This window comes from Halichoerus grypus, chromosome 1 (assembly GCF_964656455.1).
Source record: "Halichoerus grypus chromosome 1, mHalGry1.hap1.1, whole genome shotgun sequence".
Classification (NCBI taxonomy): Eukaryota; Metazoa; Chordata; class Mammalia; order Carnivora; family Phocidae; genus Halichoerus; species Halichoerus grypus.
The window spans coordinates 118,850,518-118,870,685 of record NC_135712.1 but is presented as its reverse complement, the minus strand read 5'-3'; the positions used below and the strand labels follow the sequence as shown (position 1 = coordinate 118,870,685).

The 20,168-nt window shown below is 51.1% G+C and overlaps 1 protein-coding gene across 1 annotated transcript in view; it reads left to right on the top strand.

The window, feature by feature from the left end:
* The first annotated feature begins 755 nt into the window (after nt 1–755).
* The window catches only part of SPSB4 (splA/ryanodine receptor domain and SOCS box containing 4), a 76,173-nt gene continuing 56,760 nt past the window's right edge, over nt 756–20,168 (top strand). The window contains exons 1-2 of the mRNA XM_036102689.2: nt 756–1,310; nt 16,280–17,126. Of these exons, the coding sequence (XP_035958582.1) occupies nt 16,433–17,126 (694 nt within the window). The 5' untranslated portion in view covers nt 756–1,310; nt 16,280–16,432. The remainder of the gene's footprint in view (nt 1,311–16,279; nt 17,127–20,168) is intronic.

The window sequence follows — 20,168 nt, the reverse complement described above, 5'->3', positions numbered from 1 at the left end:
AGACGCTTCGAGGCCCCCTCTGGGCCTCCGCTCTGGCCACGCCCTCTTCCTTCTCTCTCGGCTCCCGCTGGCGGTGAAGCGGCCCACCAGCAGCTCCAGCAGCCCGCACAGAGGACTCACCTCCCTGCGCCTCGGGTGGGCGGGGAAGGCTCCGTGAAGCAGGTGCAGCATGAGATTGGAATTCAAAAGATGAGTTAAGCCTGCTCTTTAAAAATAAAGTGTGGACACGTGTCTAAGGAAGAGGCTATTAAACCATCCCCTTTCCCTGGCTGCTACTTCCCACGTGCGTTGGGAAGAAACACCAAAGCTGCCGAGTGACCGTGGGTGTCTCCTCCCTCTCGGGGGCACCCACCCTGGAGCTCCCCGCGCGCTTGAATGAATGGGGGAGGACCCGTGCACATGAATGAGTGCGGGAGTGAGGGAGTGCGCGGGCAAGCGGGCGGGTGAATGGCGACCGCGCCGACTCGGCACAGGGGCGCGGGCGCGGGCTCCACTTCCCTCTCCCGCCAGCTGGTGGCCTAGGGAAGGTGGCGGCGCCGGCAGCGGCCCGAGCTGGGACGGGCCGGGGCGCGGGATGGTGGGGGAAGGGGCGTTCCCGGCGGCCGCGCCTTCCGCGGCTATTGGATTAGTGGCCTTCAGGGATGAGCTCAGCCGGATCGGCTTTCAGCTGCAGCCTCCGGGCCGGCCGGGAAGGCGGGGAGCGGGCGGCGGCGGCGGAGGAGGGGGAGGCGGCGGCGGCTGCAGCATCCAGAGCTGGCCGCGGCGGCCGGCGCGCCCCGCGCACAAAGGCGCCCAGCCCCTGGGGAGGGCGATGAGCGCACCGCAGCCGGGGCGCGGACCCCAGCTCCAACTACCACTGCGTGCGCCCAGGGCGCGGGGGAAGACGCAGAGCGCGCCAGGGGCCAGCGGCCGAGGCGCGGCCCGTGAGCCCTGAGCTCGGGACTCGCCGCCCTGTCGGTCCGGCGCGGAGCTTCAGAACGGCTAGAGCGCGGGCCTTGGCGCGCCCCCGGGATCCGCGCAGGAAGGCGCTGCCCCACTCCCACCCGACCTCTCGCGCCCTCCCGCCGTGCCCGAGCGCCAACTTCCCCAAGAACGCTCCAACTCCAGGCCACCCTGCCGGGCAGAGGGGGCGCTGCTGCTGGGCACCAGCCGTGAGGACGCGCCCCTGGCCCTGGGGAGCCAGCCGGCATCTTCGGGGTCGCTCGGGCGCCCCTGAGTGGGCGGCGGCGGCAGCAGACTGCTCTTCGCGGAGTGCAGGACCTGCCAGCCCCGGCGATTCCTCCCGGCAGGCGCTCGCCCTCTCTTTTATGGTGAGTATCGTCCAGCTTCTGGTGAGGGGCGCCCTTGGGCGCGCGGGAGCCGGGCGCCGAGGTCTGGCAGCGCGGACCTCGTGCGGGCCGGCACTCACCACAACGGGAGCTCCTGGCATGGGTCGTGTCCGGGTTCCCGGGAATTCCTCTCTGCAGGCTGTGGCAGTCCCAACCGGCTAGTTGGCGTACAGGCTTGGGGCATTTGGGGCTGGCCCCTGGTGCCATAGGTTCGAAGCCTACTGCTTCTCTGTGTAATGGAGACAGCACGAATAACTGCCCCCCCCCACCCCGAGTCACCCTGCCCGGGTTTGGGTGCAAGATCCGTCATTCACTTGCTGGGTGACCTTGGGCAAGGCGCCAAACCTCAGTTTCCTCATCCGTAGGATGGGGATGATAATGGTACCCGTTTTATAGCGGTATTGGCAGGATCTATGAGGTGATGCTTGTAACGTATGTAGACCTGTGCCTGGCACATAGGAAGTACTCCGTCAAATGCCAGCTAGCATTATTATTAGCTGTGTGAGCCCAAGCGTGTAACAACTTTCCGGAGCTGTAGCAGCTCCCTTGTCTATATAATGGGGACTGAATAAATTCTGGGAGTCTGTTCGTCCGGGTGGGGTGGGGGAGGGGATTCGGAGCGGTGGCAATCAAGGGCCTGGCACGCAGTAGGCGTGATGAAGTGGTGGCTGTTGTTATCGTTTACTCTAGACGCTGGGGGCCAGTTTCTGGCTGTTGTTATCGTTTACTCTAGACGCTGGGGGCCAGTTTCTGGCTGTTGTTATCGTTTACTCTAGACGCTCGGGGCCAGTTTCTGGCCTTGCTTGGAGCAAACTTGGTGATGCTCAGGAAGGGAGGGGGTCGCGAGCTCCGCGAGTCACAGGCGGGGGTAGGAGCTGGGGTCTGGGAAGGAGGGAGGAGGGCAGAGCCTGGAGCGCGGCAAATGTGTCCGCCTGGGTAGCGCAGGACGCGCCACGGGCTCCGAGCCAGAAGGGAACACCGAGCCCAGCACCTCTCCCTGGTGGGATAAACTGAGGAAGTGGCCGCTCCAGCCTCCCTAAGGGCCGAGCATGGACCATTGCGGACTAGAAGGGACCGGAGGGCACTTCTGTACTGCTGTCAGGAAGAGGTGGAGAGCTCTGGGCTCTGGAGTCAGGCTAGAGTTCGAATTCCGCCTCCACCATCAGCCCTCGGTGTGACCTTGGGACAGTACTCTGATCTCTCCCAGCTCAATTTCCTCGGCGGCCCCATTCTCCTCCGGGGGCAGTTGCAGGGTGAAGATGGGAGTTCTCTCCTCTCTAGGAATCTGAGCCCCCATCCTTCCACCCACCTTCTGCCCCTCCCGGCAATCTGATGAGCCTAAATCCGGAAGACGTGAAATGTTATGCCTGAGTTTTAGGGAAACGCTATTAAAAGGAAAATCCAAGATCTGCCCACCCTCTTCCCGGCCGGTCACGGCTCGGTGGGAAGAGATCAGTGCACTAAATCTCTCTCAGTCCCTCTGTCCCTGTTACCCACCTTCTCACCTCTATCCTCCAACCAAATCCTGCAGCTTCTGTCACTCAGGCTGATGGGGGACTCCTCCTCATCCCCCCAAACCTTCATTTGTTTCTAAAGCTCTGCAGATTAATGGAGTTTGTGGAAAGACAGAGTGTCAATAGCATGATATAAGCTTGCTTCACACAAGGGCATATTCCTCTGAAACACATACCCTCTGATTGATTCCATTTTTAAAACTTCCTTAAATAGCAGTAATAAAAGGAATTTAAACTACGTTTGGCAAACAACAAAATTCAACTGGCTGGCCATTTCACTCAAATATCTCTCCAGTTTGTATTTCTGTTTTCTTTCAAAGATTGATAAATTCAATTATATAAAAAGAAATTCTGCAGGGAAAAGAAATCACCATAAATAGTCAAGAGACTTAGGACAAACTGGAGGGAGAATTGTCACTCCTATCACAAAGGGCTCATCTCTTTAATATATAAAAGGTTTCTCAAGTCAATATGCAAAAGACCAAAACTGGACAAAGGCCATAAACAGTCACACAAAATGAAATCGAAACACACAAAATGAAATCGAAATGATACTTAAACATATGACAGGATGCTCTACCTCCCTCAATAAGAAGAATGCAAGTTAAAACTACAATAAGATACATTTTTTTCACGAAGCAGATTAGCAGATAGTAGCAATGAGCATTTATCAGAAATATCTTTTAAAAATATAAGTGACTTGGGGCACCTGAGTGGCTTAGTTGGTTAAGCATCTGAGTCTTAATATCAGGTTAGGTCTTGATTTCAGGGTTGAGTTCAAGCCCCATGTTGGGCTCCAACACTGGCCTACCTGAAAAAAATCAATCAATCAATCAAAGCCCTGTCTCTCTTAGAACCCCCGCAAGGCTGCCCTGCAGTAAACTCTAAACACCCCAGGGTCTTCCAGGTCTGGTTACTGCCCCCTTCTCCCTTTGTCATCGTTTTCTTCTCTCATTGCCTTCCATTCCCTCGCCTTTCTAGTTTTGCTGTAACACTCGAAGGACTTCATTTGCTGTTTCCCCTACTTTTCCTCTTCGCTTTTCTTTCTTTTCTTTTTTTTTAGAGGGGCAGAGGAGAGAGAGAGCGAGAGAATCTCAAGCAGACTAAGTGCTGAGCAGGGCTTGATCTCACAACCCGAGCAGACACAAACCCGTGTCTCACAACAACAAGCATTTTTTTTCCCCCTCACAATTAAAGTACACATTTGGAATGGGGATTGAGTTCTAAACTCAATATGTGAAGCAAAAATCACATGTAGTCAACACTGCCCCGGAAGAGATCACAGCTCGAGCAGAAATCAAGAGTTGGTTTCTTAGCCGACTGAGCCACCCAGCAGCCCCTCTTCCCTTTTCTTAAGACTCGCTTCTTCTCCTCACTTGGGCAGGCCTGTCCTGGGAGGGGCTTCATTCCTCTCCCAAGAAATGGCCAAGACCTGGGCCAGTACAGAGTTCCTCATCCCTCTGTGAAGAGACCCAGTTAAATCACCATATGGGAGCTACTTAATTCTCCCTGAGTTGCCTGGCCTGTTGTCACACAGCCAGGCTCTTGAAAGGTCTCTTCTCTGTTGGTATAAGAACAAAGGGTCTCAGACAACTCCCTGGCTAGAACAGGCCATTCAATGTGGAAAATCCAGGGGGTGGTGGGACCTGAAGTGAAGTGACCAGAAGTTTCTGCTTTATAGTCATTTAAAAAAATAAGTACACAGGGGTGCCTGGGTGGCTCAGCCAGTTGAGCCTCTGACTCTTGTTTTTGGCTTGGGTCATGATCTCCTGGGTTGTGGGATCAAGCCCCATGTTGGGCTCTGCGCTCAGCATGGAAAGTCTGCTTGAGATTCTTTCTCTCTGCCCCTCCCCCTGCTCACTCTAAATCTCTCCCTTTCAAATAAATAAGTAGAATCTTAAAAAAAAATAAGTACATAAATGTGTGCACTTAATTTATGTGAACGTAACCATACATATTTGATAAAGAAGACCCACAGCAAAAAATACATAAAATATCAACACATTTTTAAATAAAACATGGTTCCTACATAAGTCAGCTAGTTTATCTGCTGCTGCTCAGCTCAAGAAATACGGAGGCTGTGGGAAAAACACTTGTCTGTGCTACCCTTTGGGAAAGAGGATGGCGCACCCAAATCAGGTATCCTGGGCCTTGTGGACCTTTCCGGGGCAGTGTTGACTGCATGTGATTTTTGCTTCACATATTGAGTTTAGAACTCAATCCCCATTCCAAATGTGTACTTTAATTGTGAGGGGGGAAAAAAATGCTTGTTGTTAAAATGCAAATTGTACAGGAGATGTGGAGTAGATACCCCTTCTTCAACCCAACGGGTAGTTTCTCGCCTAGCCAGGGGTAGCAGGTGCTGGCTGGATGCTGGCAGGAGGTAGGGGAGAGCTGGGTGCTGACTCTGCCAACAAGAAACGCAGCATGCGGTGCAGAAGACAGCAAGGACGGGGATGCAGGGAGATGGCGGGCTGGCACAGAGGCTGCCCGGCCTGCCTGCGGGCAAGGGCAAGTGGGAAGGCTCCCAGGACAACAAGGTATGGACAAGATGTAGTGCTTGGGGGAGGTTGGCCTGGCTACTCTGAGCTGGGCCATGCTGGGAGGCAGCGTGGGAGAACTAAGCAGGAGCAGGTCTCGGGGACTGTTGTGCCAAGCTATGAGGTGCAGCTTCCCCCTGAGAAGCCACCTGGAGAGGTGAATGAGAAGATGGATGGTGGCTTGGTCAGATTTACCCCTTGGCAGCTTGGAAGGGGGCTTAGGGGACACAGACTGAATCAAAGAGCCCTGTTAGGAGACCATTGTAGTAATCCAGGCAACAGTGGAGCTAAAGGAGAGCTGAAGGCACTCAATGAGAGAGATGGAGAGATGGGGAGATCCATGGCAGAAACAGGGGTGTGCAGAGAGGAACTTGGTATGCTGGAGAGGGATGAAGCTGAGGTTCAGGCCTGGACATGTAGATTCTGAGGGGCCAGTGGGTCCCCAGATGTCTGACATCTGGAGAGGATAAGCATGCTCCCCGCCCCCCACTCCCCAGGGGGAGGCTTGTGGTAGAAAGAGGCCAGCTGGCTTTACAAGGTTGTTTGAAGGAGCACCTAATCTGATGGTGGTTAGAAGCTTCCAGAAAGAGGGTTCTGGTGCTGAGGAGAGAAGGCAGGGCTAGAGACCCAGTCTGGAAGAATCTGCAGAGGCCAGAAATGAGAGAAGAGGAGCAGAACCTGAAGATGTGACCTAGACGGCGCCCCCTTTATGGGGCAGCCAAGGTGCATCCTGGAGCCAAGAGGTGACAGGAAGCTGCCGTGAGCTCAGGACCTCTATGCGTGCACAGAGGGAGAAGCCCAGAGCAGCTCTAAAGTCACCCACCTGGCTTAGTGCTGGGAAATGTCATTGATGGTGAGCCCGGAGCCCTGCCTTCTCCAGGAGGGAGCCAAGCTTGTTCCAGTCAGCCAGGCCCCGTGCGATGGCTCTGCTCTCAGCCAGAGATCGATTAATCACACAGATTCCTGGGGCCAGGGGCTCCCTCCCACCTGGCCCTCCTTCTCTTCTCTCTCTCTCTCTCCCCCAGGTCTCCCTGTTTCCCCGCTTCCTCACTAGCCCCTTTTCCTTTCTTGTCCACTCCCTGGTATCTCAAAAATGCTCCCAGACTCACCTCAGGCTTCACAGAGGGACCTTCGGAAATCCCAGCAGGTGCCTATCATGATCTCCTGGATCAAGCCTGAGGCACGAATAAATTTACTTTTCTTTCAGGCATCCTGAGTTTCCCACAACCAGTTACACCAAATAAATGGGAGACAAATGAGGGGCTGGACATGAAGATTATTGTGTTTCCCTCATAGAATGTTCCCCAGGAGGGTCCCAGTGTGTAGCGCCCTCCCCCACCCCCTGTATTCCAGCTTTGCTGTAGGCCGAGCCACGCTGGGCCCCACATCTGCCCCCCAGAACGAGCCACATGTGCCTGGGGCCGCCCTCTGGGCACAGGGGCAGCTCCAGGGTGACGAGGCCTCTGGCCTTGCTGCCTTGGAGGTGTGTCTCTTTCAAATGACCTTGTAGATAGAGCATGCCGGCCTGGTCTCTGCCCAGCAACCTCCTTCATCCCATCCTCTGCTCTCCTTGCTGGCTGACAGCCTGAGCTTCTGCCTTGGGGGCTCCTGGCTCAGTCACGCGTGGGAGGATTCCCATGGAAACCCCACAAGAAGGAGAGGCTCAGGGAAGCCTCATTGATTTGCACTCTAGGAAGACAGGCGTGAGACGGTTCCACCTGGAACTGGACAGATGGCTCTCTTTGTGAGCTCTGGGGAAGAAAGGACTTGCCCAGCCAGTTGTAGCAGGAGCTCCAAGCATGTGGATAGAGGGAAAAAGATAATGGGCGTCTGTGGACAAAATCTTGGAGGCTCTTTAGTTCATTTGTCATTGGTGGTTTCGTGCTGAATGAGCGTCTTTTAATAAAACAGCCCCTCGACTTAATATTTGTGCTAAGAAAATCTCAAAAACATCCCAGCCAAACCAGGTTCAGCCCTAGGTATCGTTGGCACCATGGTACAGAGGCAAAAACTGAAGGAATGAAGACGGTAAATGGATTGGCCGAGCTCATGGCACTCTGTACTCCCAGCTCATGCCTCTGTGGAGCTTCTTTTGCTCATTTGCTCAGGCTTGTGCGTCGCTCATGTAGATGTTCGCCTAGCAGTTGCTCTGAGCCAGTGCCATTTGGAGTCCTGGGACTGCAGTGAGGAGACCCAGCCCTGCTCTCGAGTTGTCTCCTAGCTGGCGGGAGAGAGGCAGCTAAGGAGATGGACGGCCTCCTGTGATAAGTCTGGTGGAGACAAGCCCAGAGGCCCTGTGAGCAGGGGAGGGGCCTCCCCAGAGGTGTTGATACCCAAGCTGAATTACCCAGATGTGTGCATGTGGGGGTGTGCAGGGAGGGAGAAGGGAGGAAGGCAGCAGTGTGTTAGGACAGAGATGCGTGGGCTTACGTGTGCCTCTTGGAAAATTCTGGCAGGTTGGTGGGAATGCAGTGAAGGGGTTTGTGGAGGAGGATGGGCCAGGGGAGCACTGTGGGAGGTTAGGGTTAGGAGTCTGCACTTTATCCTGCTGTGAAGGATTGTACGCAGGGGTATGATTAGATTAGCTTTGCATTTTACAAATGCTGTAGTATATATTTGAAAGTAATATGAGTCTATTAAAGGAATTCAAATGGTATCAGACTGCACTGTTTTTTACAGTCCTTGCCATTATTCAGACCTGTCACTGGGTGTGACCCCTTTGGTGTGAGCTCTCCCTAGAGGGAAGCGATCTGCTTTTAGACCTTCCTGTAGCCTCAGGTCCCGAGGGAGGCAGCATTATTGTTGGTTAAAAGAAGGAATGAAATCCATACCCACCCCTGAGTCTGAAGCCAAAGGCCACCTTGAGGGGAGGGCAGCTCACCCAGTCATTACCAATTCCTGCAGCGTCCGTCTCTAGGCCAACCCCATGCCTGGGTGAGCCCAGCCAGCCGGGCCTCTGAGAACGGGATTTCTGCTCCTGGGCCTCTAAAGACTGAGCGTCACATTTTGCAGAACCCTGAGGCTCCTTCAGCGGTGCGGCCTCAACCCTTCATGTTTCCACATTTCCCTGTCGAGTTGCAACACCCCGCCAGGGTCCCCAGAAGGGCAACTGGCAACTTGGGTTTTGGTTTTCTTGCTCAGCTGTCACTGAAGCCCTGGGGCGGACCCTTCCAGATAATGTCATTAAGCATCCCATCCAAGCACAGACTAAGAAATTAAGTGTGGTTTGGGGGGAACGGGACAGGGGCACCACTAGACAGTGTGCAGTGTACCCTCTGCTTACTGGGTTGAGAGATGACATTATTGCTATAGCTGGAATTTGGACTTTGTTGTAGCTCCTCAAGAAGAGAAATGTGACAGGGACCCATTCCTTCTGGCTGAAGAGAGAAGGCAGGGACTGCGTCTGATGGGGCTCCTGCTCTATCCCCGGCTCCCAGCAGCACAGGGTCTGGCACGTGGCCGTTATCCTCTAAGTGTTTGTTAAGTGAGTAGGTGAGGACCGAGGCAGGAAGCGTGCACAGCAGTATCTAGCAGAGGGGCAGACTGGCGACAGCCAAGAGTCCACTGCTCGGAGGAGATGACAGTGTTAGTGGCAGAACTAGGCCCCGTGTCCCCATCTCCTGACTACATCCTATAAAAAGAGCAGAAAGTGAGACCTCCCTGAAGCTCAGGGCTACCTCCCCACACTCATACATATATACTCTACCCTGTCTTTAAAGCATGCTGCCTGTGTCTGGGCTGGGGGGAGCAGAGAAGCCCAGGTGAAAGCTTCCTGTGCTCAGAGGAACACCCCTCGAGGTAGGAAGAAAAACAGATCAGCAGGACCAGAGAGAGCCCAGGCCGGCTCTGGGTGGACAGAGTTGCGGGGCAGGTTCCTCGAGGCCTGGTGGATCAGGGCAGGCTTCCTGGAGAAGGTGGAGCTGTCAGGCAGGATTGGGGAGAGGAAGAAGGAAGGACTAGGAGCTCCACCCACCTGGACAAAGACGTGAAGACGGACCTGTAGCCTGGGTTTAGGATTTGGGACTGTTACTAACTTCCTTCCTCCCAGCTCTGGCCTGGAGTCAGCTGGTCTTTCTGTCCCTCGATCCTGATCCTGACCATTGCCCTTGACAGTTTCTGTGGGACTAAAACCAAATTATTCAGCCAGTCTTTTATTCATTTGTTATTGAGTGACCAGTTAAAGGGGACCATAGGAGCTGGAACTTCCCTGGGGCGAGGACTGCAGAGGCAGTGAGGAGATACAGGGAACGTGAGGGCAGAATAGAGCCCCCACTCCAGACCAGGACCTGGGCTAGAAGCTAAGACATGGTCCCCTATTGTTGAGCATGTGCACTGACCTCCATTCTTTGCTGCTGTGAACCACTCTGCCCTTTGCTCTGTAGCTGAATCCTAGCGCACACCCATGGTCATTTCTTTAGGCTGCGCTCAGGGGCTGAAATGGCAGTGTCGGAGAACATCCGCAGTTTAAAGGAGCGCTTCACATTTCCTGGGTAGCTCCTGGGTGCCCTGTGCCATTCCAGACTTTACAGACGTCCTTGCAAAGGCGGGCAAGGTTAGCAGAGTTAGCGGCACTTTTCAGGTGAGTCTCAGAGAGCTTACGTCCTTGCCGGGGCCCAGTGGGCAGCCGGGCATTCAAACTCTGCCCTTCGTTACGTGGCGCGGTTGCTAGGTTTCCATTAGTGGACATGAACACTCCGATCGGGCCCTGTCCTGGGGTGAGCAGCAAAGCGGCCATCTGTCGTACTTCTGCTTTGCCTCGCCCCCAGTGTGGGCAGCCGCTGGGATCCCCAGCTGCCACTGATGGGGCAGAGGCCTTGAGGCCCTCAGTGACCCAGCGTGGGCCTCCTCTGGGGATGTGGCTTGGCTGTTGCTTTCAAACACATTGAAGGTGTCTCTTCAATAGCAACAACTCCAGAGTTGGCCTGGTTGTGTACAAGGGTAAAGCAGTTGCCCTTAGACATGTCCCCTGTGGGCCACACAGCACTGATCACAGTTGGCATCACACAGAAGCCCCGTCCTTAGCAGTGCGGAGGAAGGTGGGAGAGCACGGGCCTGTCCTACCATGGCCCTGGGGCCCATCTCAGTCCTGCCACTTGCTGGGACCCTCTCTGCACCTGTCCCCTGTTTTGGATAAAGGGGCACGTGACTTCCAGTTCCTGTGAAGCCCCTGTGAGGCCACCTGGAACAGAGTGCAGATACCTACGGTTAGTGATGGAGAAAGCACACGTAGTGGGGACTTTGGGTTCAGGATGGGAACAGCCCCGCTGTCACTTTGCTCAGGCTGCTTGGTGCCTCAGTTTCCCGGTCTGTTAGAATGGGACTATAAGGTGCCTTTAAGTGAATTATAAAAGCGACAGATTCCAACCGCCTCGCAGTCTGATGCGCTAGGGCAGACTGTACCGACTTACAGAGATGACCCTGGATGAGTGTTGGTTCTCTTCATTGAATCCCCCATACACACCCTGCACCACTCACACGTTATCTTGCTTATTTCTCATAATTGGTTGAGGCTCAAGGGCTGGGTGAAGGTTGCGATGGAGCTCCAAGGTGAATAGAGGAAAAAGCAAGTTGTCTTGTTAACTGAACTACAGTGTCCAGCTTTCTTGTAGACACAACTGGTCCTCATTTCCATTTGGGCCCTTTTGGGTTAGAGACCGCACCCCCACCTCACTCCCCTACCTCTGCCCTCTTCCCCCTCCCTCCACAGTAATGGCAGCATACCACACAGCATGTTCTGCACCTTGTTTGTTCAACTTCATCTCTCTGTTGAATCTTCCATGTCAGTACATTCTTTCCTCCAACTGCATAGTATTCCATCACATGATTTACCAAAATTTATTTAGCCTGGCTTTAGTTTGGGTTTTTTCCAATATTTTGCTATTACAAACAATGCTGCCTATGTATGTATGTAATATATATATATATATAATATTTGATATACACATGTATTTTATATATAATACATAATATATGTGTATGATGTATTATACATATGTATGTAGCTCTGCACATTTAATACTGAATAAATATTGGAAGTGGAATGTACACTTGCCATTCTGAGAGACAGCGCTAATTCTTTGTCCACAGAGGTTACACCATTTTACCTTCAGGTTAGCAATGTATGAGCCTGTCTGCTTCTCCAAGAAGGTGTTATCTAATTTTTTGAGCTTTGCTAATCTGATAGACAAAACCGGCATTTCATTGTAGTTCTAACTTGTTTCTCTTTTATTATGCACTTGGTAGAACATCTTCTCAAAAGAGCCATTTGTTTTTCTTTTTGTGTGAACTATTTGTTGTATCTTTCACATTCTGTATGTGGGTTGGTCTTCTCTTACCAGTTTATAGTAGTTTGTCATATATTTGTAATTTGTGTCTTAAGTATTTCCCCATATTAAGACAACAAGCTAGTCTAACCTCTTTTATGAGTGCTTTTTGCTATGCAATTTGGTTGTTTACCATTTTCGTTTCTTATTTCTTATGTTTGGGTCTTCTCTCCCCCTTAAATGATTAGATTAAATGGTTGATAGATTTTATTGTTTCTTTATTTTAGTCATCGAAGTCCTGCATTTAAAATATATTTAGTAATATGTAAAACTGTTAATTGTTTAATTTTAGGTGAAATAACCTGAATAAAGGCCCATGATGCCGATTTTAATTTTTTTTATTTTTTAAAATTTAAATTCAATTAGCCAACATATAAATAAAAAGAAAATTCACTAATTTTTGTAAATTAAAAAAAAGATGAAATAATCCTAATGCTAATAGTGTTTTACATCTGGTTAATGAGTCAGGTGGTGATTTTTAAGTTTTGTACATTTTTTAACATTTTCTAGAATTTAAAAAGTGGTTTAATGTTTTCTAATAGACTTTAATTTTTAGAATATTTTTAGATTTATAGAAAAACTACATAGAAAGTAGGCAGAGTTCCCATATACTCACACCTAGTTTTCCCTATTATTAACATCTTCCATTAGTATGGTACATTTATCACAGCTAATGAACCAGTATTGATACATGGTTACCTGAAGGCCAGGCTTTATTCAGATTTCCTTAGTTTTCACCTAGTATTATTTCTCTGTTCCAGGACACCATATTAAATTTAGTTGTCATTGGGCTTCTCTTGGCTGTGACAGTTTCTCAGCTGTTCCTTGTCTTCAATGGCCTTAACAGTGTTGAGGAGTATTGGTCAGGTCTTTTGTTGGATGCCTCCCACTGGAAATTATCCTATGTCTTTGTCATGATTAGACTGGGGTTATGGGTTTTTGTGGAAGAAGACCATAGAGATAAAGTACTGTTTCATTACATCATGTTATGTCATTTCATGACATACTATCAACATGATAATGATAGAATAATAACATTATAATAGATAATATAATATGGTAGATTAAATGATTGCATTAGAGAGTTTTTATGTTTTATTGGTTTTGTTTTGTTTATGTGGTATTTTTTCCCAAAGAACTAGTTCTCAGACTTTTTTATTAGTTCTATTATTTTTCTTTTTTTTTTTTTTTAAAGATTTTTATTTATTTATTTGACAGAGAGAGACACAGCGAGAGAGGGAACACAAGCAGGGGGAGTGGGAGAGGGAGAAGCAGGCTTCCCGCGGAGCAGGGAGCCCGATGCGGGGCTTGATCCCAGGACCCTGGGATCATGACCTGAGCCGAAGGCAGACGCTTAACGACTGAGCCACCCAGGCGCCCCTAGTTCTATTATTTTTCTATTTTATTATGCTTAATTCATTATTTTCATTTTTTTGTACTTATTAGTATAAGTACACCAGTCATGATCTACTTTAGTAGGATCCCACAGGCTCTAAGATATGGGATGTGTTTTGTTATTCTCACTCTTTCTATATTCTGCAAATTCTATATAGATTTTTTTTGAGTTGTTTAGAAGAGAGTTTTAAAAAATATCCAAGTGGTAGGATTCTGTATCATAATTTTGTGATTAGTTTTTAGTTTTTCTTTTGTGTTAGTAGATTCTGTGTTATCTCTGCTTTTTTTGTGTATGGTTTATTTGTAGCCTAATAAATGGGAAATGACCTATCTTATTAGTTAAGTATTTTTATGTCTTTACTTAATTTGGTTCATTGACCTGTCATAAGCTAAAAAGGGTACATTAAAGTTACCTGCCTCTACTGTGTATCTGTCTGTCCTTGTATTTGCTGTAGCTTTTGCAGTGAATTTTGGTGCTATTACTTGGTATGTTAGATCTTTAATACTGTTGAGTCTCTCTGCTTTGGAGATATCTCTTATATGTAGCATACAGTTGGGAGTTTTGTCTTGATTTCCAATCTTAGACTCTTTTTTTTTTTTTTTTTTGTATAGTTTACTATGGCCATTCATTGACATAGCTAGTATTTCTGGCTTAGTTTTACTATCATATTTTATGTCTTTGTGTTATTGTTTCTATTGCTTCTTACAGCAAAATCTTTCACTGTGTGGTCTGTTTTATTTTGTGTTCTTTCTGACAATTTAGAAGGTTTGTATTTTATTTTCAGTCCTTCTGGATGTTTATAACTATATAAGACGCATTTTATCTTTTTTTAAGACTGTGCTAGTTGTCTCCCTTCTGAAATAAGTGATTACAAAAGTAGTTTACAAATTTAGTCACAATTTTTATATGCTTTGTGACAGCTTTTTTCCTGGTGAATTTTCTTGGTTTGCCTTTTTTTTTTTTCCCCCTTTTCCTCCTTTATTTCTCCTGTAAGCATCTTTGACTCTATCCTGTGCTTGTTCCTCTTTGGAAGAGGAGAAGCTTCTTTCGATCGACATTTTGCAGTGGATTTATGTAGAGGAAAGGCCAGGAAGTATCTTAGGAGAACAGGATGATGGCGCCCTGGTTCGTGGCAGTTTTGTTCCCAGGACTATGGCTGTGATTTCTTTTGGCCTTGCTTCTATCCAGGCAGCAGATATCTGTAGCCAGGGGCTTCCCCCAGTGCAGGCCCGTCCTCCCGCTCTGCCTCACAGACACACTGCTTCCTGCCGTGATGGCGACCTGAGGTTTCCTTTGCTAGCCCCGCCCTCCTTTAGCCTCAGGGTGTCCGAGGCAGCTCCTGCTCTTCTGTTTGGGAACCGTTCGTTTTTTCCATCAGGGAGTGCCAGCTACTAGTCGGCTCTGCCAGCTTTATCCGAGATCTGCGGCCACAGGTGCTCTCTCGCCCCCGTCGGATCTTCGCTGCTTTTGGCAGCCCTTTACTGTTCTTGGCAGTCTTTCCTTAGAAGTTGTGTTTTGGGTTACAAATGTGTTCTAGTTTCGCTGAAGATAACATTTACATTTCTCTTGCTCTTTCTCCTTTATTTTAGGTGATTTGGGATATGAAAAGGAGTAACTGTATTCTGCTATCTTAGGAGTGTCTAGTGTTGCACATTTTCACGTGCTCTGGTTTCCACCAGATTAAACATTAGCCAGGGCGCTCGGGATAGGGTTGGCATGTGCTAAAGCTGGCGTCTGCAAATAGAAAGGAAAGAAAATGGGAGTTGAGAATAAAATAGGAGAGTTAAAAAGGAATCCGTGGTATACCTGGTGTGCTGTGCGGCAGCAGGGTCCTTTCCTTCTCCCTTTGGACTGTGCCTGGGAGTGTGTCACTATTTGGGTGGGAGGTTGTGGCCAGACGGGACAGGGCATGAAACATGCCTGCCTCTTGGTCTGTCTCTGGGGAAGTTGTTTGGAGCCCAGCTGCCCTTAGGCCAGAGGGAAGTGCACATGCCTGTGCTCTGGACTGGATGCAGGGCTCACCTCTCCATCTTTCCTCACATACAGGGCTTTCCAAGCAGCTTGAGCACCCTGGGTTCTGGCTGGCCTCCTAGAGATGGTGGCCAAATCCTCCTCCCTGGAAACCAGGATCCTGCCTCAGAGGAGGTTGTCCAGGGTCAGTGTTGTTAACCAGTGTTTATGTGCCCAAAGAAAGAGCAGGCCCATCCAAAGGGAAGGGGTACTTGTGGGATGCCCAGAGGATAGAGCCAGAGAGGAAAACCTTGCCCACAGAGTCTCAGGCTTGGCCCTTTATATTGTCTCGCAGATTACCACACTACGCAGAGGGCGCTATTTACCCCCCTTTTACAGATGAGGAAATTAGAGTCTAAGAGAGGCTAAGAGACCTTTCTTTGGACAAACAGCTTAGAGATGGAGACAGGGATTTGGATGCAGTTCTACCTGGTTCCAGAGCCTGGACACTAGCCCCCTTATTCCCCTGCCTCCCACTCACCTTCCCATGGAGACTCCACCCCATCCTCAGATGGTTGTCTTGTGTCCATGCTCATGTCCCTGGGTGATTTTGCGGGTTCCTCACTGTGTCTTCCTTCTCGAGGCTGGCTACACTTTAGATACAATTTAAGCTCCCCAGGGAAGCCAGGGTGGGAACCAATGGGCCACACCCTATACTTCTGCATCCCTGTGTCCTCGGCCCTGTGTCCGCTCAGCTTTGGCACAGGCCTTGTCCCTGGGACAAAATACACCTGGGTTCTTCTCCAGCCTCTGTGGTCTTGGGTAAATCACTTTACTTCTCTAGGCTCAGTCCTTATTTCTAAAATAAAATTGTCTATGATTACTGGAAGAGTAGAACATGGGCTCTGACGCCAGATGATCTCAATGTGAATCTGAGCTCAGCACCTTATTAGCTGTGGGACTTTAGCTAATTACTTAGCCTTTCTCTTCTCTAGTTTTCTCAACTATAAAATGGGAATAATAATGTACATGTCTTACAGGGAGGACTTAAGGATTAAATGATAATGTAAACTGGAACAGTGTCTGGCGTATGGAAAGTACTAGATTAATGCCAGATATTGTTATATTACTTAATTGTTCTTACTAATGCATGCAAAGGACCCAGCCGCAAGAGGGGCATAAGTGGCTTTTGCTGTTGTCATAACCGGTGCCCTTTGCTTTCTTCCAGGAGCTTGGGCCCCTGCCCCAGCCCGGTAGAGGCTGTGGAGGTATACGGTCCAGAAGTCTGGTACGCAGCCCGGCGGCCCATCCCTGGCTGTGGGGAGCGGAAGCTCCCACGAGGTAGCGGTGGCCTGCAGCGGCCCCCTCCCGGCAGTGAACCATGGGCCAGAAGCTCTCGGGGAGCCTCAAGTCGGTGGAGGTGCGGGAGCCGGCGCTGCGGCCGGCCAAGCGGGAGCTGCAGGGGGCGGAGCCGGGGCGGCCGGCGCGGCTGGACCAGCTGTTGGACATGCCCGCGGCGGGGCCCTCAGTGCAGCTGCGGCACGCGTGGAACCCCGAGGACCGCTCGCTCAATGTCTTCGTCAAGGATGACGACCGGCTCACCTTCCACCGGCACCCGGTGGCCCAGAGCACGGATGGCATCCGTGGCAAGGTGGGCCATGCCCGCGGCCTGCACGCCTGGCAGATCAACTGGCCGGCGCGGCAGCGTGGCACCCACGCCGTAGTTGGCGTGGCCACGGCTCGCGCTCCTCTGCACTCGGTGGGCTACACGGCACTGGTGGGCAGCGACGCCGAGTCGTGGGGCTGGGACCTGGGCCGCAGCCGCCTCTACCACGATGGGAAGAACAGGCCCGGAGTGGCCTACCCCGCCTTCCTGGGGCCCGAGGAGGCCTTCGCGCTGCCCGACTCGCTGCTCGTGGTGCTGGACATGGACGAGGGCACGCTCAGCTTCGTCGTAGATGGCCAGTACCTGGGCGTGGCCTTCCGCGGCCTCAAGGGCAAGAAGCTGTACCCGGTGGTGAGTGCCGTGTGGGGCCACTGCGAAGTCACCATGCGCTACATCAACGGCCTTGACCGTAAGTGCCCAGTCGGGGGGCCAGGGGTTCCAAAGGCTGCCTGTCACCGGAGGCATTGGGGAGGGCGGCAGGGAGCAGGGGAGGCCCCGCCCTCCATTGTCACTCGGGCCGACCCTGCCGGGTATAGGATGTGAACTCTGGGAATCTCTCATTTACTGGCTTGGTGGTCTTGCGCTGTGCCTCAGTTTTCCCACCTGCAAAAGTGGTGCAAGGATAGTAATCTTGGGCAGGGTTGTTGTGAGGATCAACCAAGATAATGTACGTGAAGTGCTTAGACCAGTGACTGGCACCTAATAAGGGCTTCCTGTGTTGATACTAATCATGAATCTTGCTGTCTGCATAAGGGTCATACAAATTGATGTCTTCCTGTGTGCCAGGCCTCAGGCTCACAGCAGGAGGAGAGTGACAGTAGAAGGCATAGTGCCTGCACTTGAATGCCGTGTACTCTGAGTTACTGATAAATAATACGTAATGATAATAACAACTATCATTTGTTGACCGCCTACTGAAGGCAGGGACTGAACACCCAATTTCCAGCTCTCCCTGGTGAACTGTCTATTAAAAGGGGTCACCTGGCCCTCATCTCTAGGTGATTATTACCTCCTGGGAATGAGAGCCAGAAGTTGTAGAATCTTGCTTTTTTCCAAGAGGACCCAGAAATCTAGATTTGTGTGAAAGAGCCCCATTTTTGAAGTTGGCAGCTGCTGAAAACACCATGTGGGCAAACAAAACCCCCTTGCAGGCTGTAGACAAGCCCCCAGGCTACTGGGGGTGATCCCTGGCAGCTCTGAGGCCTCCTCTCATTTAATAGGCCCCATCGTGCTGTGAGGCAGCTTAAAAATCATGGCCACAAAATTGGTTATGGCTTCAGGAGGGAGTCCCTCAGGGAGGCAGGGTGGCCTCTGCACAGAGCCATGCATGGCCACCAGCTGAGAGGAGCCTTGCGGGCTTATCCACTCCTCATCCACACATGAGACTTCCTGCCACGCCCCTAATGAAGCTCACAGAGGCAGGTGCTTACAGCCAGAATTCCAGTTTATTCATGTCAGATGAGAGCTATAATTGCCCCCATTTCAGAGAGGAGAAAACGGAAGAGCAGAGCTACAGAGAACCAACGCCTACCTAGGTCTGTCAGCCTCCGAAGTCTATTCTTTTCCCATGCTCCCCCCCGTCAGTTGAGGGACTGAGAGTACCACCCCAGAAAAGAAGTCAAGAACAAGATTTTACTCAAGTAAAATTTATATTTACCTCGAGGGTAGGGAAGGTTGGCTGTTTTCAAGGGTGGCGGGCCAGCAGAAAGTGGCTGGGGTGCTCATCTCTCTGGCTGAGCCACCCAGGCACCCCCATGGTGTGCTCATCTCTCTGACTGAGCCACCCAGGCACCCCCATGGTGTGCTCATCTCTCTGACTGAGCCACCCAGGCACCCCCATGGTGTGCTCATCTCTCTGACTGAGCCACCCAGGCACCCCCATGGTATGCTCATCTCTCTGACTGAGCCACCCAGGCACCCCCATGGTATGCTCATCTCTCTGACTGAGCCACCCAGGCACCCCCATGGTATGCTCATCTCTCTGGCTGAGCCACCCAGGCACCCCCATGGTGTGCTCATCTCTCTGACTGAGCCACCCAGGCACCCCCATGGTGTGCTCATCTCTCTGGTGTAACAGACGACATTCTTCCTCAGATTTCATTTTCATGGTTGTTAGACGAAGATTGCCATTCATGGCAAAGTGTTGTTCTGTTTTCTCTGATTAACCGGTTAGATCTAGGAGCAGATGAGTGTGTCCTGAGAAGGGCTAGTTTAATCATCCCAGTGCCTTGTGGAGAATGTCTGGACCCCTCACAGACATGGGGGCCAGGCAAACCCCAGTACTGAGAAAACCAATAGCAACAACAAACACTCTTTTCAAGCAGAATTGGAAAATTTACTTGCCAGAATTTATCATGGGAGCAGAAGAGTGGACTTGGCGTACAAGGCTTTGGAGTCTGACACGCCTCAGTGCCAACTGCATCCCCACTGCTCAATGGTTTCCTGTCTCTGGTGAGTCATTCCAATGCCTTACAACTCATTTTGCTTATCAGTAAAATGGGACAGTATCAGGTCCCTCTCACAGCTGCTGTGAGATTGGCCTGGCGGTACCAGTTATATGGTCGCTGGCATTAAAGGCGACATTGATAGCCAGCAGGAGCTCCCTGAGCCAACAGTTGGGCCCCCAAGCTGCGCTTCCTCTTGAGTATTGGTTCACACTCAGCTATTATCTGTTGCTTGGCTTTCAGGTACAAAGCTAAGGTGCTAACGAGGCTGGCCGGTGGCTCCCCCCAGGCATGTTAGGATCAGGAGCAGTCAAGCCGCGGTATCCTCCTTGGTGCGATGTTGGTGGGGAGCTGCGTGGGAAAGGACAGCTGTTCTTAGGGCGTTTTGAGCTCTTGGATCCTTCAGGTGGCTGGAGAAGGTTGGTGCGGCTGAAACTTGGCCTATTCCATCCTCCTCCCCGCTCACAGTGATTTTTGAGTTTGGCTGAAGCTGGAATGCTCGTCGGGAGGCAAGGGAAGGACAAGATGTCATGTGAGGCCAGACTGTAGCATCTGTCGTTCCGTGTCGGGATTCGCTTGTCTGCTGTGGCACTGGCCTGCTCTCCAGATGGGAGTAATGTTCTCTATTATGGGCACGATATGATGGCAGAGAGGGCGACCTCAGCTTTCCTGGGCTTTGAAAGGTCATGGGCAGCCTAGGACACGCCCTGACTACAGAGTGGGCCACAGGACGTGCCACGGTGGAGTCTGATCGGGGCTGGTTGGCAGGGGACTGCGTGATGCCTGTAGCCCGTGACCTGGGCGGATGTCCACCAGGGGCATCCCTGGGCACTGGGAAGGGTTTGGCCCTAGGGAGTCCCTGGGCAGGGAAGGTGACCCACGGTGGGGTTCTGTACATGAAAATTCTGAGCCACCATTGGTTGTGGCCATGATGTCAAGTCTCCACACTCAGACCTGACAGGGATATGGGGAAGGACCGTCAGAGACAGACTCTGGAACAGAAAGGC